Source organism: Pan troglodytes, chromosome 10 (genome assembly GCF_028858775.2).
Source record: "Pan troglodytes isolate AG18354 chromosome 10, NHGRI_mPanTro3-v2.0_pri, whole genome shotgun sequence".
NCBI lineage: Eukaryota > Metazoa > Chordata > Mammalia > Primates > Hominidae > Pan > Pan troglodytes.
Genome location: NC_072408.2, coordinates 36,225,451 through 36,243,164, shown reverse-complemented (window position 1 = coordinate 36,243,164; position 17,714 = coordinate 36,225,451). Strand labels below are relative to the sequence as shown.

The 17,714-nt window shown below is 32.8% G+C and overlaps 1 protein-coding gene across 7 annotated transcripts in view; it reads left to right on the top strand.

Annotated features, from left to right (window-relative positions):
* Positions 1-15,593, top strand: part of SLC16A7 (solute carrier family 16 member 7) — a 197,511-nt gene extending 181,918 nt beyond the window's left edge. For 5 of the 7 annotated variants that reach the window (XM_009425018.5, XM_009425020.5, XM_016923138.4 and 2 more), the window contains 2 exons: positions 388-1,206; positions 5,159-8,352. In XM_009425018.5, coding sequence (XP_009423293.1) covers positions 388-1,206; positions 5,159-5,415 — 1,076 coding nt within the window. In that variant the 3' untranslated portion in view covers positions 5,416-8,352. Of the gene's footprint in view, positions 1-387; positions 1,207-5,158; positions 8,353-15,213 lie in introns of those variants that run through there. The other 2 variants (XM_063785519.1, XM_054664189.2) reach the window with 1 other exon arrangement.
* The last annotated feature ends 2,121 nt before the right edge of the window (positions 15,594-17,714 follow it).

The following is a 17,714-nucleotide window of genomic DNA, read 5'->3' as shown; positions in this document are numbered from 1 at the left end:
AAGAAATCTATTCTATATTTGTGTATATAAGTATATGTCAAGAGGAAAGGATCTGAGAAATTAAATGATTTTAATTGAGAACTAATAATTTTGTCCTAGTTTCAACCTATTGTACGACTGTTGATATATCAGTAGAAATTCTCAATTTTATTTTTGTGCTTTAAAATTAAAGGAATTAAACTTGAAATGAAACTGTCGTTTCAAGCGTTCAGTTATGAAAACCTTATTGTTTTTGTGCAATTACATTTATAATAATCAATCAAAATGTACTATCTGATATTGCGTTTTTAATTCTGCCTTTCCCACTTGAATGTACATTTTGAGGAGTAATTTCTTTTGTGAGTGCCATAATGTGTTTATGTTTTCCCCCACTTTTGTTCTTTTTAGGTTTAGGTTTAGCCTTCAACCTGCAACCCGCCTTAACCATAATTGGCAAATACTTCTATAGGAAGCGACCCATGGCAAATGGATTGGCCATGGCAGGAAGTCCTGTTTTCTTAAGTTCATTGGCTCCTTTCAATCAGTACCTTTTTAATACTTTTGGCTGGAAAGGAAGCTTCCTGATTTTGGGAAGTCTACTTTTGAATGCCTGTGTGGCTGGTTCCCTCATGAGACCCCTTGGACCCAATCAAACCACTTCTAAGTCTAAAAATAAGACTGGCAAAACAGAAGATGATTCAAGCCCGAAGAAAATCAAAACGAAGAAATCAACTTGGGAAAAAGTTAATAAGTATTTAGATTTCTCCCTTTTTAAGCATAGAGGATTTCTGATATATCTGTCTGGAAATGTCATTATGTTCCTAGGTTTTTTTGCCCCCATTATATTCTTGGCTCCATATGCTAAAGACCAAGGAATTGATGAGTACTCGGCAGCTTTTCTGCTATCTGTTATGGCTTTCGTTGATATGTTTGCTAGGCCTTCTGTAGGATTAATTGCAAACTCCAAATATATTCGACCTCGAATTCAGTACTTCTTCAGTTTTGCAATCATGTTCAATGGAGTGTGTCACCTCTTGTGCCCACTGGCACAGGACTACACAAGCCTGGTATTATATGCTGTATTTTTTGGCCTTGGATTTGGGAGTGTTAGCAGTGTTCTCTTTGAAACTCTCATGGACCTCGTGGGTGCACCAAGATTTTCCAGTGCCGTCGGACTTGTCACAATTGTGGAGTGTGGCCCAGTTCTTCTTGGCCCTCCTCTTGCAGGTAAGAACATTTTTCATCAAGGAAAATGTAAAGCATAAAATTAATATCCATTAACTGAGACTTTATATACAGATGTTTAAATGTGTTTTATAATAATACTAATAGCCTGAAGGAATATGGGCAGGTTAATTTTAGGTTTTATTATAAACTTTAAAATTTCATAATTAGTCAATTTTAGACCTAAATTTGTTTCAGAACCTGGACCTGTGAACTTAAGAACTTATGTTAGATTGATAATTAGTAGCATAATCTTCAGGATTTTTATCTACTTCAGTTGTTTTGGTCTCTTAAAAATATATCAGAAAAAAATGCTATTTTATCTTTATCATTGGTGAACAGATCTCTCGTCTGTTTATATTGAAATGAGCCAAAATTGTAAAATATTCTCTCAAAAGGTCAGAATCTATTTTTTAGTTGAGTACATTGGATATATTAATTTGAAATTTGTTACATGCTGAGAAAATACATTTATAATATCACTGATAAGAATATATTCATGTATCTATTCCATATAGAGAAAGACAGGGATGACCGAAAATTTATTCACAGTTTTTTTGAGGGCCACTCATGTTCCATGTTTATAAATTGGAAAGATTACCTTCAGCTTTTAAGATCTGAAATATTTTCAAAGATGCCAATAAAAGTGTCTGTGCTAAATTATTCAGTAAAAAGATGCAGTACATGTTTAGAGCATGACCAAAGAATACCCTCACAAATTGAGAAGCTGGTCTGATACTTAAGAGAGAGAGAGAAATAGATAAAATATACATTACAGAAGCATTAGATTTTTATTGGAATTGCTTGTGGTTATTTTATAGTTTCCTTCTGAATTACAGTGGTGAATGCTTTTAGAAGTAAATTATGCCTTCTGAACTTATGGTTTAAAGACATGTATCAGAGCATTTTGAAGTTAAAACTTTGTTTAGTCTTAGACTTTAAATGTTATAAATATTACATTCTGTTTGTGCACCAGCCTTTGCCAGCAACCAATGTATATTGTTTTGGTTAATACCGGACTTAAGTATTCACTTAGACTCTTGGCCTGCTCTCTCATGGTCAGAGTCATTGCCAGGCTAAATGTAAATTTTTCCATTATTTAGTCAGTTTTTAAACTGTTTTCTACATGACATCAAGGAACCATTCTGAAAGTGTGAAAAGTTATGTTTAATTTGTTAATTTTAATGACATCATTGACCTTTTGTCTCTTCATTTTTTTTTCACTTGGTTAGGAATGTATCAAAGTCGGCTCTAAGACCTAGGTGGTGTGGTTGTTGTCTTTCTCTGTCCACCAGGGCTATCCTATGGTATCTAGCACAGGTGTTTTAGGTGGTATATCTCTCAATATAAATATACCATGACATCAAAACAATTGTCAAAAGAGAGTGAAAGCCAGTAGGTCTTGTTATTTATCAGGCAGTTGATTTTGTTACATAAGATAAGCACAATTGGTCCTTCTTTTCATACGGAATTAGTTTGATCAACTGAGTTTTAGAGCCTATTCTTATCCACACAATTCTTAGTGTCAACAGAGAAGTTACCATGCATGAGGGGATGAAAAAAGAATCAAGTCCAAATACATAGTGGGGATAGACTCTAAGAAAAGAATTAAAATAAAGGAATCTTATTTGGCCACTCCCACCTGAGCAGATAATGTGCATTAATATTTTTAAAAAACAGTTTCAATATTTTTGAATGCTTATTGTGTTAACATTGCCAAACCATGTGCCACTGGTAGCAAATGGCAATAATTGATTTTAGACCTATTGTTGAAACTCTCAGACTGTATCCATTATATACCCATTTTTTCATTCCATGTCTGCCATCTGCTACCCCTAATATTTCTTGACTTTTAGATTGGCTTCTTCTCTATAGTATTTGATTATCGCTACAACTGCTGGCCCATAGTAGGCACTGAGTTAATATTTTTGAATGATTGTATATTATTGCTGTTATGTCCTACATAGTTGCAGCACAGCAGTGAAAAGTAGGGAGTGTGTGGTTTCTATTTCATATTTGTTTTTTTCAGACTGAACTTTCACTGCTCCTCTCAGAAAGAATTGAAGCTTTAGTTCTGGAAAGCATATCTGGTTTCTTGATGATGCTAAAAAATTCTTTTTTTTTCTTATTAGCGGTATTATGCTAATTATTATTTGATCCTTAAAATATTTCTTTTTTTATTATTTTTTATTTTATTATTATTATACTTTAAGTTTTAGGGTACATGTGCACAATGTGCAGGTTAGTTACATATGTATGCATGTGCCATGCTGGTGTGCTGCACCCATTAACTCATCATTTAGCATTAGGTATATCTCCTAAAGCTATCCCTCCCCCCTCCCCCCACCCCACAACAGTCCCCAGAGTGTGAAGTTCCCCTTCCTGTGTCCATGTGTTCTCATTGTTCAATTCCCACCTATGAGTGAGAATATGCAGTGTTTGGTTTTTTGTTCTTGCAATAGTTTACTGAGAATGATGATTTCCAATTTCATCCATGTCCCTACAAAGGACATGAACTCATCATTTTTTATGGCTGCATAGTATTCCATGGTGTATATGTGCCCCATTTTCTTAATCCAGTCTATCATTGTTGGACATTTGGGTTGGTTCCAAGTCTTTGCTATTGTGAATAGTGCCGCAATAAAAAATTCTTAAAACATTTAGAAAGTATGCTGATGTGGCAGCCCAAAGTGGTATTAACTCTGATGGGCCATGGACCTAATGCTTTTATATTTAGAAGTATAATAATCATTGTAGAAATAGAAATATTTGACTCAAGTTAAGAAAGCAAATTAAAATTATGCAATTTTTATTATGTTTATGACTATGTCATGCTTACTTAAATAAACCCATTATACCATCTACCTGATTAAAACAGAAAATTTTGTTTAAATAGGTAATATATTACAAGTAGCCAAATTTAATGTTGAGCCACTGACTAGATTCTAGGGAGAATGCTATGGATTCTGACTAAACAGACTGGTTTGAAAGTTGTATATCAGAATCACTTGGAATGCATATGCTAACTTATATAGATTTGTATACACTAAATTTTGCTGTTAATAATTACTAAGAATTAGATGCCTGCATAAGCAAGAGACAAAACTAAATATAAGCTGACAAAATTTTAAAAGTCAATTAACCTTCATATTAAATGGCACCAGGCTAGATTTTAAATGGTCTCAATAATCAAGTGGAATAGTTTTTTTACTGATTAGTTTCCCCTTAATAATTTAGACTCAGATAAAGTGAAAAACTAGGATTAGCTCAAATAGTGACATGGCACTTAAACAACAGGTTAGGTGAAGCCATTCTGCAGAGTAGTTAAGAATGAGTACAGACAGACCTCAGTTAAGAGTCTAGATTCTACCACTAACTAGCTACATAACCATGCCCAGATTACTTCACAGTACTCCTTGTAAGGATCAAGTGAGATATTACAGATAAAATTCTTAGGCTAGTATGGGGCATAGAGAAAGCACTTACTTAGTAAATATTAGACACTGTTAGGAACCATGTAAAAGCCTTTGGGTTTCTCCTAAAGAAAGTAATTTTTCTCTATTGAAGAGAAAAGGAAGCATGGAAAGGGTGAAGCAATCCTAACGTGTGCTGTAAATAGAGATGTCTATATTCACATGTATAGATATAAAAATATACCTTACTCGTGTATGTATTAATATATACACACAAAAAATGCCTAGTTTGTCTTGTTTGTATATTTTATTGAGAGAAATAATTTTTAGTAAATTTAATGTACTAGTAATATAATACTGTGTCTCTGCATACCTTTACTAAGCATATGTAGAAGTCATAATCTAGATTTTTTTATTTTTAAAGTCTTATTTGACATTAATTTAAATAAGAGGAATATACTTTGAAGAATAATTTGTTTGAATTTTTATCATTATATGACTGTTTTATTATGCCAACTTAAAAGATGTTCTTTGTCTTCTAGGTAAATTGGTGGATTTAACTGGAGAATATAAATACATGTACATGTCCTGTGGGGCTATTGTGGTAGCAGCAAGCGTGTGGCTGCTCATTGGCAATGCTATCAACTATAGATTGCTTGCAAAGGAAAGGAAGGAGGAAAATGCAAGGCAGAAGACCAGAGAATCTGAACCCTTGAGCAAATCTAAACATTCGGAAGATGTTAATGTCAAAGTTTCAAATGCACAGAGTGTAACCTCAGAAAGAGAAACTAACATTTAACAAGAATCACATCTCTGATTTCAGTGTTTATGACTTTATCTAGGAGTTTGTTTTTCATTTTGTTTTTTTAAAGTAAAAAGTATTAGAAAAGGTTTTAGCTGAAATGAGGAATCACAATTAAGGATGGAGATGATATTTTCCTCAATGGCAAATTTTAAATTAGTTTTTAAAAACTTATTTGGATAGTTAAATTTTGAGATTATGCATAGAAAGAATCCATGCTATAGGTTTATTTCCATACCTGACTCTGGGTGTGGTGGTTAAAATACTAATTTTAAAGTCTTCCAGTGACTTTTGGTCTTGGTTATATGGAGAATTCTGAATCCCAAACCCCTGGTTTAAGTAGGTAGAAGGAGGATGCCTAAACCTACAAAGTGACCCTTTATACATTTCATTTTTTATTTGATATTAAAGTATGAGATAGAGTTGAGAGACAATTAATTATCCCCTCTTACACACAAACACACATACTCCCACATACTTACCCACATGTACACAGAGTATCTGGAGAATAAAACCCAAATTCAAAAAAAAAATGATAATTTATTTTTAAGGTAAAAATAATCCATGAAGATCAAAGAAACATATGTCTGCGTGCTACTTTACAATGTTGGTTTTAAAGATAAGCACATGGGTAAAAATGAGGGTGATCCTTATTCAAAAATAACATCTGACTACTATAAAAATATTTGCATATATAAGTTTGACAACGAAAAGAAAATCAATGTTAAACCATTAAATCTGAGCACGGTTAGACTTGATTAATCCATGCACATGATTTTTTTTGAGTAGGGAGCATTAGTATCTGGTGCTAGAGAATAGAACCCTCAAATAATTTTTAGAATTCTTACCTAATATGTAAAAGTCTGCATGACTCTTAACAATGAGCCACATCCATTGATTTTACAGGGATTTTAGTTCGTAATCCAGAAAGTAATAATCAGGGATTTTATTTTAATCAGGCATCAATCCAGATTCACTGTTATACTGAAATATCAAAGTAAAATCCTAGTTGGCAGGATTGTAAGTAGACCGAATTCTAATTTTTCCCAACACATAGTGGTAATTGGAGGTTACTGTTATGAATACTCCATCTGACTACGACTAAGAGAGTGAGGGGTGGTTTTAATGAACCCTCTAAGCTCTCTCAGTTCCTTCCCTTCCACAAAATGCAAGAGCAAAAGCAAACTACAAACAGGCCTTGTGCTCAACCACTGGAAATGCCTCCTAGGATAAGAATGGCAGCACTTGAAAAATCTGCCCTCTACCGATGAGACTTCCTGCTGCCTTTGGACATAACTAAGCCAGGAAACTTAAAAAGCCTTCTAGAAATAGAGGCACTGTATGACTTGCAATTGTAGGTATAGTTTATAACCTGATAGCGAAAAACTTGAAATATTGCAGCCCAGTTTAATTCAGCACTTTCCCATTTTCATAACTATGTGAAAACATCTGGGAATTTGAATCACTCCTGAATACAGAGGCATATTCTTTTTAAACTATAAATACCATTTTGAGTGAGAAAGTACTTTTAAACAAGAAAAAAATTGTACATTATGACTAAAGTTATAATATTTATATCTATAAATCTGAAGTTTAACATTATGATTAATTTAAAAAGTATTTAGTGCTTGACAATTAAAGTAGTGTCACTCTTAAGATGTCAAAGGGAATTAGCCATTTTTTTTATTGTAATAAAGGCAGGTGCTATTTTTTTCTGGTGAGATTGCACCTGGATACCAGGCTTTTGTAATAGTTAACATTAAATATTTGATTCATAAAGTTAATTCACTGCTTAAGCATGTGGCTCATATTTAGGAAGCTATATAAAATTCAGTTTTTCATTTAACATTTGCTCTTTTGCATATGAAGAGATATTTGTATTTTTCAAATGTTAAGTAAAACAAGATGTGCCAATATCATAGGTAAATAAATTAGGGAAAATGTGGGACTTTATGGCTGTTTTTAATTTAGTTTCACCCGATCTTGATTCTTGAATTAGCTATGTTTATATTTTTAGTTCTTTTTTATTCAACTCAGATTTGTCAAGAAATGTAACCTCTAAATTGTGTAGTACCTCTCCAATCATAAATTTTCAAAAAAAATTCTACTTTCCAAAAAGTGTCTTGAATTCTCTGAAAAGGCATATTAAACTAATATGAACATCAGATACCAGGGGGAAATAAATGGCAAAGTAATAATCATGAGGTTTTAGGTCAAAGACTACATTATATATATTTTTTATTACCTTCTAGTAGAGACATCCTCCTGGGTGCATTTCAGTGGCCTTCTCCAGGGAGGAGGTTTATTTACTTACTGATGAGTTTCTCGTCACGTCAAAACCAGTTCACATTTGTCTGGCTGCTCTTTGGTTGTCTTCATTCGTTATTTATTTCTAACACTGTATTAAATTGTTAGAAAAGAAAGTAAAACTTGCACATTCAAAGCACATGATTTGTACAGTCACACCTGGCGGTAGCACTGCACAGTTACAAATATGCACACACGTTAACTGCTATGCATAAATATTGACAGTTAAACCAGAACACAATTGAAACAGTGACATAAATACCTACAGGATTCAGAATTGTTCCAGGGTAATATAAATTATTCTACTTGTTCACTCTCCCCACCCTCTTGAACTTATTAGAAGATTTGCTGCTTTAGCAGAATCTTTCCAAGATTGAGAAAAGTGTATCAACCTAGGATTTTCATTATTATATAGTCACATAAATGGAGGAGGAGATATATTTGGCTTCTGCCTCTGCAACAATTAGTATGAACATATTTCTTTCTCTAGGGAATAATAGGTTTTAAACATTTGAGATATCATGAAGCAAAGTCAGGGTATACCACTACAATCCCCACTAATCTCTATTCCCACATTATGAAATTGTACAGAAGAAAGGGTGTCATTAAATCAAGGTATCCAAATAATTCATGGCTACTTTAACTATTTTTTCATTCATGTTAACTGAGCCCCCCATATTTTTTACTACTTTTAACCTTAAATATGCCATCACTAATTTATGAATAGAACATTGGGTTTGCACTTTTCCTGACCTATCCTCACCCCCTTTCCTGATCCTTTTTGCATTCACCTAGCACACCTTAAGAGACAACAAATCAGGTTTTAGTGTATTTCACATTGGAAGACATGATGTTTTCTCAGCATAAATCTACAGGACTCATAAATAATCAATTTTTTGGTGCCAAGTTTCAACCCTTTAGCTCATGGACTCATTGGCGTCAGCCTAATACTAAGAAACAAGTAAAATAATTAGATTTTCTGTGTTTGAATGTGCACTTTAAAAAATCTAGATAATTTATACTCATTCTTTTCTGGCTGTACAACATGACAATCAAGAATATAGAAAAGAAGACTAAAAGATATATGATATAAATGTAAGTTTTTATGTAGATGACATAAATATGAAGAGATATTCTTGGTCAGTTGGTTGAAACATTTTTTATCTAAAACACCTTTAAAAAATCCCTTTCATATGTAGAATGTGGAAGACTTTTAATAAAAATAAAAATTATTATTTTTAGGCTTAATTTAATAGGGAGATTGGATGCATAGTGGAAAGGGAACTAATATTTATATGTTATGCATTTTGCTTATGTAATGCCTTTCAATATGAAAACCAAAACCATGGCAGAATTATTACTAGCTTGATATGACAGATGAGTGAAAACAAAAAACAAAGAAGCTCAGCAGACTACCCAAAGTTAAAAGGTAGTATGAACCAAAATTAAAACTCAGGTTTACCTAACCAGAAAGATCCCCGAGGTGTTCACTACCGTGCTGCCTCCCAATAGAGGCCAGAGAAGCAAAGGAAGATAAAATATAGGTACAAAAAAGATACATCCTATATAGTAAAACAATTAGGTTTAACTGTAACTTGTATTATGATTTATTTAGTGTTTATTAGAGAACTGCATTTGCTAGAACCTGAATATGTAATTTCTTTCTTTTTTTTTTTGAGACTGAGTCTCATTCTTGTCGCCCAGGCTGGAGTGCAGTGGCGCAATCTCGGCCCACTACAACCTCCGCCTCCCGGGTTCAAGCAATTCTCCTGCCTCAGCCTCCCGATTAACTGGAATTACAGGCATGTGCCACCATGCCCGGCTAATTTTGTGGCTTGTTTTGTTTTGTTTTGTTTTGTTTTGTTTTGTTTTGTTTTAGTAGAGATGGGGTTTCTCCTTGTTGGTCAGGCTGGTCTTGAACTCTGACCTCAGGTGATTCACTCGCCTCTGCCTCCCAAAGTGCTGGGATTACAGGCGTGAGCCACTGCGCCCAGCCTTGAATATGTAATTTCTGATTGCCTGCTTTTCTCCCCAATGCAAATTATCTCAAATAATGATAATTATTACATATAGACATAATTACTTCAATATGACTCTTTTTCTCATAAAAATAATGACATATTTGAGTCAGGCATAATACATTTTTTCTGAGGTTGGAGTTAGCAGGAAAATGTTATCTTTTATGAATAAATAATTCCCAGATTGGTTGCTACATATCATGATTCAAAAAGTAAAATAATTACCTGGATGTGGTGATGTGCACCTGTAGTCCCAGCTACTCGGGAGGCTGAGACGAGAGGGTCATTTGAGCCCAGGAAGTTGAGGCTTCAGTGAGCTATAATGGCCCCACTTGCAGTCCAGCCTAGGCAATAGAGTGAGAATCTGTCTCTATTAAAAAAAAAAAAAAGTAAAATGTTCTTACTAGAAAACATTATATTTAGAATTTTAGTGATTATTCCATTTATAATATTATCCCCTAGCTACCAAAAAAAGATTATAAGATACAAATGATTTGGTTTACCCATACAGTTACATATTAATTTTCATCATTTAATACAACTTACCCTACACCGTAGCTTATTTTTCAAGTTTCTCTGAACATCTTTGTTGTCATTCACCTCTTTGTCTATTTGTTCTGTAGAGAAAACAAGTGTCATTGCTTTTGTCTTCTCCATCTAGACTTTTGCAGTCCTTAGACTATAGTTCTCCTTAGCTCTATTCAAATAGTGCACTTGCAAGGCGCTGCATTCTTCTCAAAGTCAGCCATGATGCACGTTTATAATTACATACACATGATTTGTAATTTAATATGATTTTAGAGTCTTGAAAAACTGATCTTCTTTGGCACTATCCTGAATGTTTCTGATTTTCTTAAAGTGCCTGACAATATTGAGTAACAAAGCTTACCATCACCACATTGCACCATTATGTATTATTCTGTCTCCATCAATGCAGTGACATCACTGATACATCATACCAACAAGATTTCTAACCACAACCATTCAGAGCACTAATTAGCATCTATATTGAGAATATAAGACTAATATTACAAACTTGACTTTACTCATCTCTCTTTAAGATTTTGATTTCTGCACAACCATATGCAGAGCTCATGTTTGAGAAGGCACTTAAAAGCTGAGAGGCCCAATTATCAGTAATTATAATGCTTGCATGATCAAAATTATAAATTATCTTTGTTGATACAATTAAAACTGAGTAATTTTCTGAGCTTATGTCATTTTTTTATAGTTCTGATTTTCTTTTCTTTCCTATCAGTTGTTTGTACACTGGAGATTTTAGCTCTTTACAGGGTGCTACAATCTGGTTTATTTTAGTCTTCTCTCCTCTACTGCTTTTTCTTCACTTCAATTCATTTATGTGCAAATCAGGGAAGAATTGCTGTAGTATTGAGAATGGTCATTTTAAAAGTCTCTACCTTAAGAGCAAAATTAATATTGCAGAATGAATTTTTGATTTTACAGGAGCATATGGGAATTTAGATCAAATTCCATCTCCCATCCCAATCTCCTGCTTCTTCATCATCTCCCCCCTTTTCTTTATATAATTATTTTTTAAATGTTTTCCTTTCTATGTTTTTATAATATCTAGGTAAAACTTGTTTAGCATTTTTTATTTAATTATGGACATATTTAGTATGGACTTTTGTTTCTTTGGTGTATTTAGTTACACTTGTTTGCATGATCTACATGTTTTTCAGTCTTCATATATACTTGTTAATAAGGTGAGCAATGTTCAGGAATATTTCAGTAGGCAATTAATGATCATAAATTTATTCACATTTCAGTAAATATTTTTCACATGATCAAACAGGATTTTTTGTTTCTTTTTAATTTAAATATGGCAAAATAAGCTAGAGAATCTCAGTGTGAAAACACTGATACTGAACATTCTATTAAAATAGAATAAGTTCGTGTAGGGACATGGATGAAATTGGAAATCATCATTCTCAGTAAACTATCGCAAGAACAAAAAACCAAACACCACATATTCTCACTCATAGGTGGGAACTGAACAATGAGAACACATGGACACAGGAAGGGGAACATCACACTCTGGGGACTGTTGTGGGGAGGGGGGAGGGGGGAGGGATAGCATTAGGAGATATACCTAATGCTAGGTGACGAGTTAGTGGGTGCAGCGCACCAGCATGGCACATGTATACGTATGTAACTAACCTGCACATTGTGCACATGTACCCTAAAACTTAAAGTACAATAATAATAAATAAAATAAAATAATAAAAATAAAAATAGAATAAGTTGATAAAAAGCTCCTCTGTTCAGAAAAACAAAAGAATGGCATTTTATCTCACATAAATTTAGGATGAAATTTTAAAACATTCTTTTGACTAAGACTTTAATTCTTATATGCATCTAAAATAAATGTTTTGAGTTAGACTCAGTTTATATAGCTTCCTCGTTAGAGTACACATTTTTTTTCTCATCCTCCGAATCTCAAGAGTACATATTTCTGACAAGCTTTTCAATGGTACGATGGATTTTATTTTTCTATCATCAACTTTCTATATTTAACTAAAGCATTAGTATTTCTAGATTTAGTGAAATAGCAAATATGAATTAAAATATTTATTTCTAAACATTAGATCTAATTGTATTTTGATTTGTTTTGATATATTTATGTCTCAGAAGATATGTTTAATGAATTCATTTCATCCTCTCAACCCTCAGTTTTGTTAGGTATCCACATTTTTACCATATAAAACTAGACTGGATTAAGGATTTTGCCTAAACCTATACCAATACTCTGAGTAAATGCAGGGTTGGAGATAGAATTCAGGTCTTTTAACTTCTAACACACTTTTCTCCATTGCACTACAGAAGCCATAAGGTCACAATGATGATCTTTGTAGAGTAAATAAAATATTTTCCTAGAAATATGTATAACAACCCTACTTGATAGTTTATATCCCAAATGAATATATTTTTCCAATCATGGTTTGCAAAATCATGTTTGCAAACTTACTTTGAAGACTATTTCCTGATTGCCACGGCAGATAATTCGTGGCAAATCAGAAATAATATTTAGTGAGATTATTTTGCACAATATATGTTGTTATAGCAATATCAAAATCATTTAAAACATAATATTGTATTAATAGAAAACATGTCAATATCTCATTAATTCCTTTTTTATTTTATGTTCCTTTTTATTTTAGAAGCAGTGTTCATTTTTTTCTAAAGTAGAACGCCAGAGCACAGAACACACAGTTCAAGTTTAAATTATTAAATTGTATGCAAGAAATTATTGCCATAGCATAGTCTTGAGAACACCTCTACAGTATTTCTTGATCTATGAACCTGAACATGTGTTAATGAAATTATTAGAATAAGTTCTATCTCAAAAATTTCTTACTTTATGAATGTTTTCTTCACCTAATAAACAATACTAAAATCCATAACAGCTGTCTGGCAACAGTGTAATTAGAGCTTCTTTTATGTTAGAGATTCCATCTACCTCTGCATCTTATCTAGCTAGATAGTCTTTCTAGACTTTCTCCTTTATTCCCATGTAGAGAACAAACAAAAATCACACCTAAATTAAAGATCTGTGGTGAAGGGGAAGAGGGGTTGCTATTAGGAGTTTTCCCGGTAAAACTGTAAAAACAGTAATCTGCATTCAGTATTTGTTTGCCTAGTTCATCAAGATATTTACCCTAAAAACACATTTTAATAAAAATTTGGGTAAACTCATGTATCGCAGTAAAATCTTTTATGAATTGGGTGGGCCCTAAAAACATCTGTAGTACGTGATGTGTTTGGTTAGATTCAGCCAAACCGACACCCGTATGCTAAGACTGCATTGTCATTCTGACAGGAGGCAGGCCTCAGTAGTTGCAGTGAGTGCATTTACTAATATAAGGATCCTTCTTTGTAGTGACAACAAAAATGAGATTGTAACTTAATCAAATATGAGTCAGATATAGTAATTCCTGATATTGCAGATGAAAGAGCAGGGTCTTTTCAAGTGCTTGCTACAACTGACTAAATTTGAAGCTTTTTATGTAAAAGTTCTTCTCCCAGATATTTTAAACCAGTATGTTAATTATTTCCTAGAATGAATAATTCTTTTTTGATAGATTTTTGAAATTATTTTACTTACTACTTACATACTTTGAACAAATATGTTTTTCTCATCCCAGTATTAAATTGAAACAAATATTTAAAATAAGATTGTTGGAATAAAAGTTATAGATAGTCACTTGTTGCTAATAAAAGACATTCCTTGACAACAGCCACATCCAGCTAACTTTTGCAAGAATTTTTTAAGGGATTAGATTTAGGGGTTAATGTTTAGAATTATTTTTAAAATATAAATTATATTTTAGGCTGTATTTTTGTGATTTTTAAGTGAAAAAAATAAAATGTAGTTGTCTTGTTTATTCTATAGATATCTTAATGACCACTGAACAAATGATCATATTGCCACATGGGCTATCAACTATGGTTACTATGATAGTGAAATAAAGAGGATAGTTTTGCTTGACACCTAAATGATCCAAACAGTTGTTTTTACATGACTTAAATCATGGCTGTATTATTTCATTTTTAAAGAAAATAAAGTATAAAATAATACATTTAAATACCTGTCAAAGTTTTAAAATATAAGATAGAACCTTCTTTTTTTGCCTTCTTACACATGAATGTACTTAAAGTATTGTTATGTGATCTTGGGATACTTATTTATTTTTGAAATTTTTGTATATATAGCACTTCTGAACTTAGCAAATAATATGTGTAAAGGAATTAACCAAAAATGAAAGAACTGGCATTTTCATATGGATACATATTTTGCTTAAACTAAATAAAATAACTTAGATTTATTTAAATCAGGAATATTTTATGTTGTTGATCATTTTTAAAGTATATTTTGTTCAAATATTCCTACTTTGTTTTTCAGCACACTTGTTTAAGTTCTTGCCTTTCAGGTATACTACAGTGTTATATGAACATAACGTTTTAAAAAAATCTTGGTTGTAGTTTCTAATTTTCACTGCATAACAAATTTGAAACCAAATGTTGAATTTCTCTGTGAGGGTACTTATTTTGCCTACAGTTTCAAACATATTTTCAAATTCATCTCTTTCTTACTAGACTGTGAGCTCCTTGTGGACAAGGATGTTATTTTAGTTATAATGACAACTTTAATATCTAGCAAAGTGCCAGGCATAGAGTATTCCTTTATCGAAATGAATTGATAGATATTGATTATTAAAATGCTACTACAGTATTCTACGATGCAGGCTGAATGTATATTACAGTAATTCTCTGGCTAATTTTAAAAGTAAGACATAGAAAACAAAACACCTGTAGCATTTTCTTTATTTAAAATTGAAACTCTGTTTTGAATCCTTTTTATTTTGTCAAACATTCTATGCAAATATTGAAATATGCAACAGCTAAACTTTATGGTACATATTAATTAGTTTTATTTTCTTTTCAAAATCAGAAATGCTGTATTTAAGCTTCCTGGAAATGTCGACAATCATTTTAATGACCAAAGGTGCTACTTATTTTTCAACATTGACCTTGATCATAAGTGCTTCTATCTGCTGAGCTTTATTTATTGTTTTTGGACAGAAAGTTTGGTGGGAAGGTTGCAATAAAATCAGAATCTCTCTTGTCTGAATTATGCAGTTTAACCCTGTCCATGTTCCTCTGTACTCTATTCTTACTGTATTTTAGTTATTGTTTCTTACTTATCACTAATTTTTACTGCAGGTCTGTGCTGTTTCTTAGAAAGTACATGCATATATATTTCTATAATATGTAAGAAAAAACCTGTATTGCTTATTAAATTAAAATTAAAATAAAAAAATTCATGTTAAATTTTTGAAATGAAATCTATACTACATATTCTTAAGGGCCATTAAATGCTGTTACTCTATGCTAATCAAAACATACTTTTCCACACCAGACCAAATTAAGGGCATTTCTTTTGTCTGAATGGACATAATTGACAATGTCAATAGAAGTCAGACACGGCCAAAAATACAATGAATTCCTAAGGGCTGAAATGAATTTTTACTGTTGTTTTTCGTGAGTATACATTTTAATAGATTTATACAGAGTAAACAAACAGAGTTCAAAAAGAGAACATTACTGGCATCACAGAAGATCCCCTCAAACCCCTTCCCAGCCTATTCTTGTTCTCTGGACTTTTTGTAAAAATAGGCCATTTTTTTTAGAGCAGGTTTATGTTTACAGCAAAATTGAAAGTCCAAGGATTTTCCATACACCCCTTGCCCCAACACATGCATAGCCTCCCTAATTATCAACATGACTCCCCACCCCGGCCCCTCGAGTGGTAAATTTGTCACAATTGATGAACCTGTATTGACACATCATTATTACTCAAAGTTCATAGTTTTTACATTAGGGTTCACTTTTGGCATGGTGCAGTAGTTTCAGTGCACTGGAACTCTGTACTCAAAATAGTCATCCCAATCCCTTAAACCCTGGTAACCACTGATTACTATCTCCATAGTTTCGACTCTTTTCAACGTCATTTAGTTAGAATCATACTGAATGTAGTCGTTTCACCTGGCTTCTTTCATTTAGGAATATGCATTTAAGTCTCCTCCATGTATTTTCATGGCTTCAAAGCTTACTCTTTTCTAAAGTTGAGTAATATTCCATTGTCTAGATGTTCCAATCTAGATGTCCTACTTCAGTAGGACATCTCAGTTGTTTCCAGCTTTTGGCAATTACTAATAAAGCTGCTTATAAACATCCTTGTGCAGGTTTTGTTTGGACATAAGTTTTTAACTCCTTTGCATAAATACCAAGGAGTATGATTGCTGGATTGTATGGTGAGAGTATGTTTGGTTTTATAAAAAGCCATCAAGCTGTCTTTTGAAGTGGCTGTACCATTTTGCATTCCCACCAGCTTTGAATGAGACTTTCTGTTACACCCTCTCCAGCATTTGGTATCATCAGTGTTCTGGGTTTTGGCCATTCTAATATGTGTGTAGTATCTCATTGCTGTTTACTTCCCTGCTGATATATGACGTAAAACATCTTTTCATATGTGAATTTGCCATCTGTATATATTCTGGGTTGAGGTGTTAATCTAGAGTTTTGGTCAATTTATAAATTGGGTTGTTAGTTTTCTTACTGTTTTAAGAGTTCTTTGTATATTTTGGATAACAGTCTTTTATCAGATATGTCCGTTGCAAATATTTTCTTCCAGTGTGTGGCTTTTCTTCTTATTCTCTTGACAGTGTTTTTGGGGAGGCAGAATATTTTAATTCTAATGAAGTCCAGCTTGTCAATTCTTTCTTTCTTGGATTGTGCCCTTGGGTTGGCATCTAAAAAGGCATTGCCAAACCCTTAATCATCTCGATTTTCTCTTCTGTTATCTTCCAGGAGTTTTATATGTTTTTGTTTTTTACATTTAGATCTGTGATCCACTTTTAGTTAATTTTTGTGAAAGATTTAAGGTCTGTGTCTACTTTCATTTTTTTTTTGTTTTTGTTTTTACATGTGAGTGTTCAGTTGTTTCAGCACCATTTGTTGAAAAAATTTTCCTCCATAGCATTCTGTTGCCTCTATTGCTCCCATTGTCAAAGATCAGTTGACTATATTTATGTAGGTCTATTTCTGTACTCTCTATTCTGTTTCCTTGATCTGTTTGTTCATCCTTTTGCCAATACCACACTGTTTGCTTTACAGTGGCTTTATAGTGATTCTTGATGTCAGGTAGTGTTAGTCCTTCAACTTTATTCTTCTTCAATATTGTGTTGGCTATTCTGGGCTTTGCCTCTTCATTTAAACTTTAGAAATAGTTTATTTATATCCACAAAATAACTGGCTAGGATTTTGCATTGAGTTACAACATTCTCCTTTAGCTCAGCAAGTTCATTAGTATCCACCTTCTGAAGCCTACTTCTGTCAGTTCAGCCATCTCAGCTCTAGTGCAGTTTTGTGCCTTTGCTGGAGAGGTGTTAC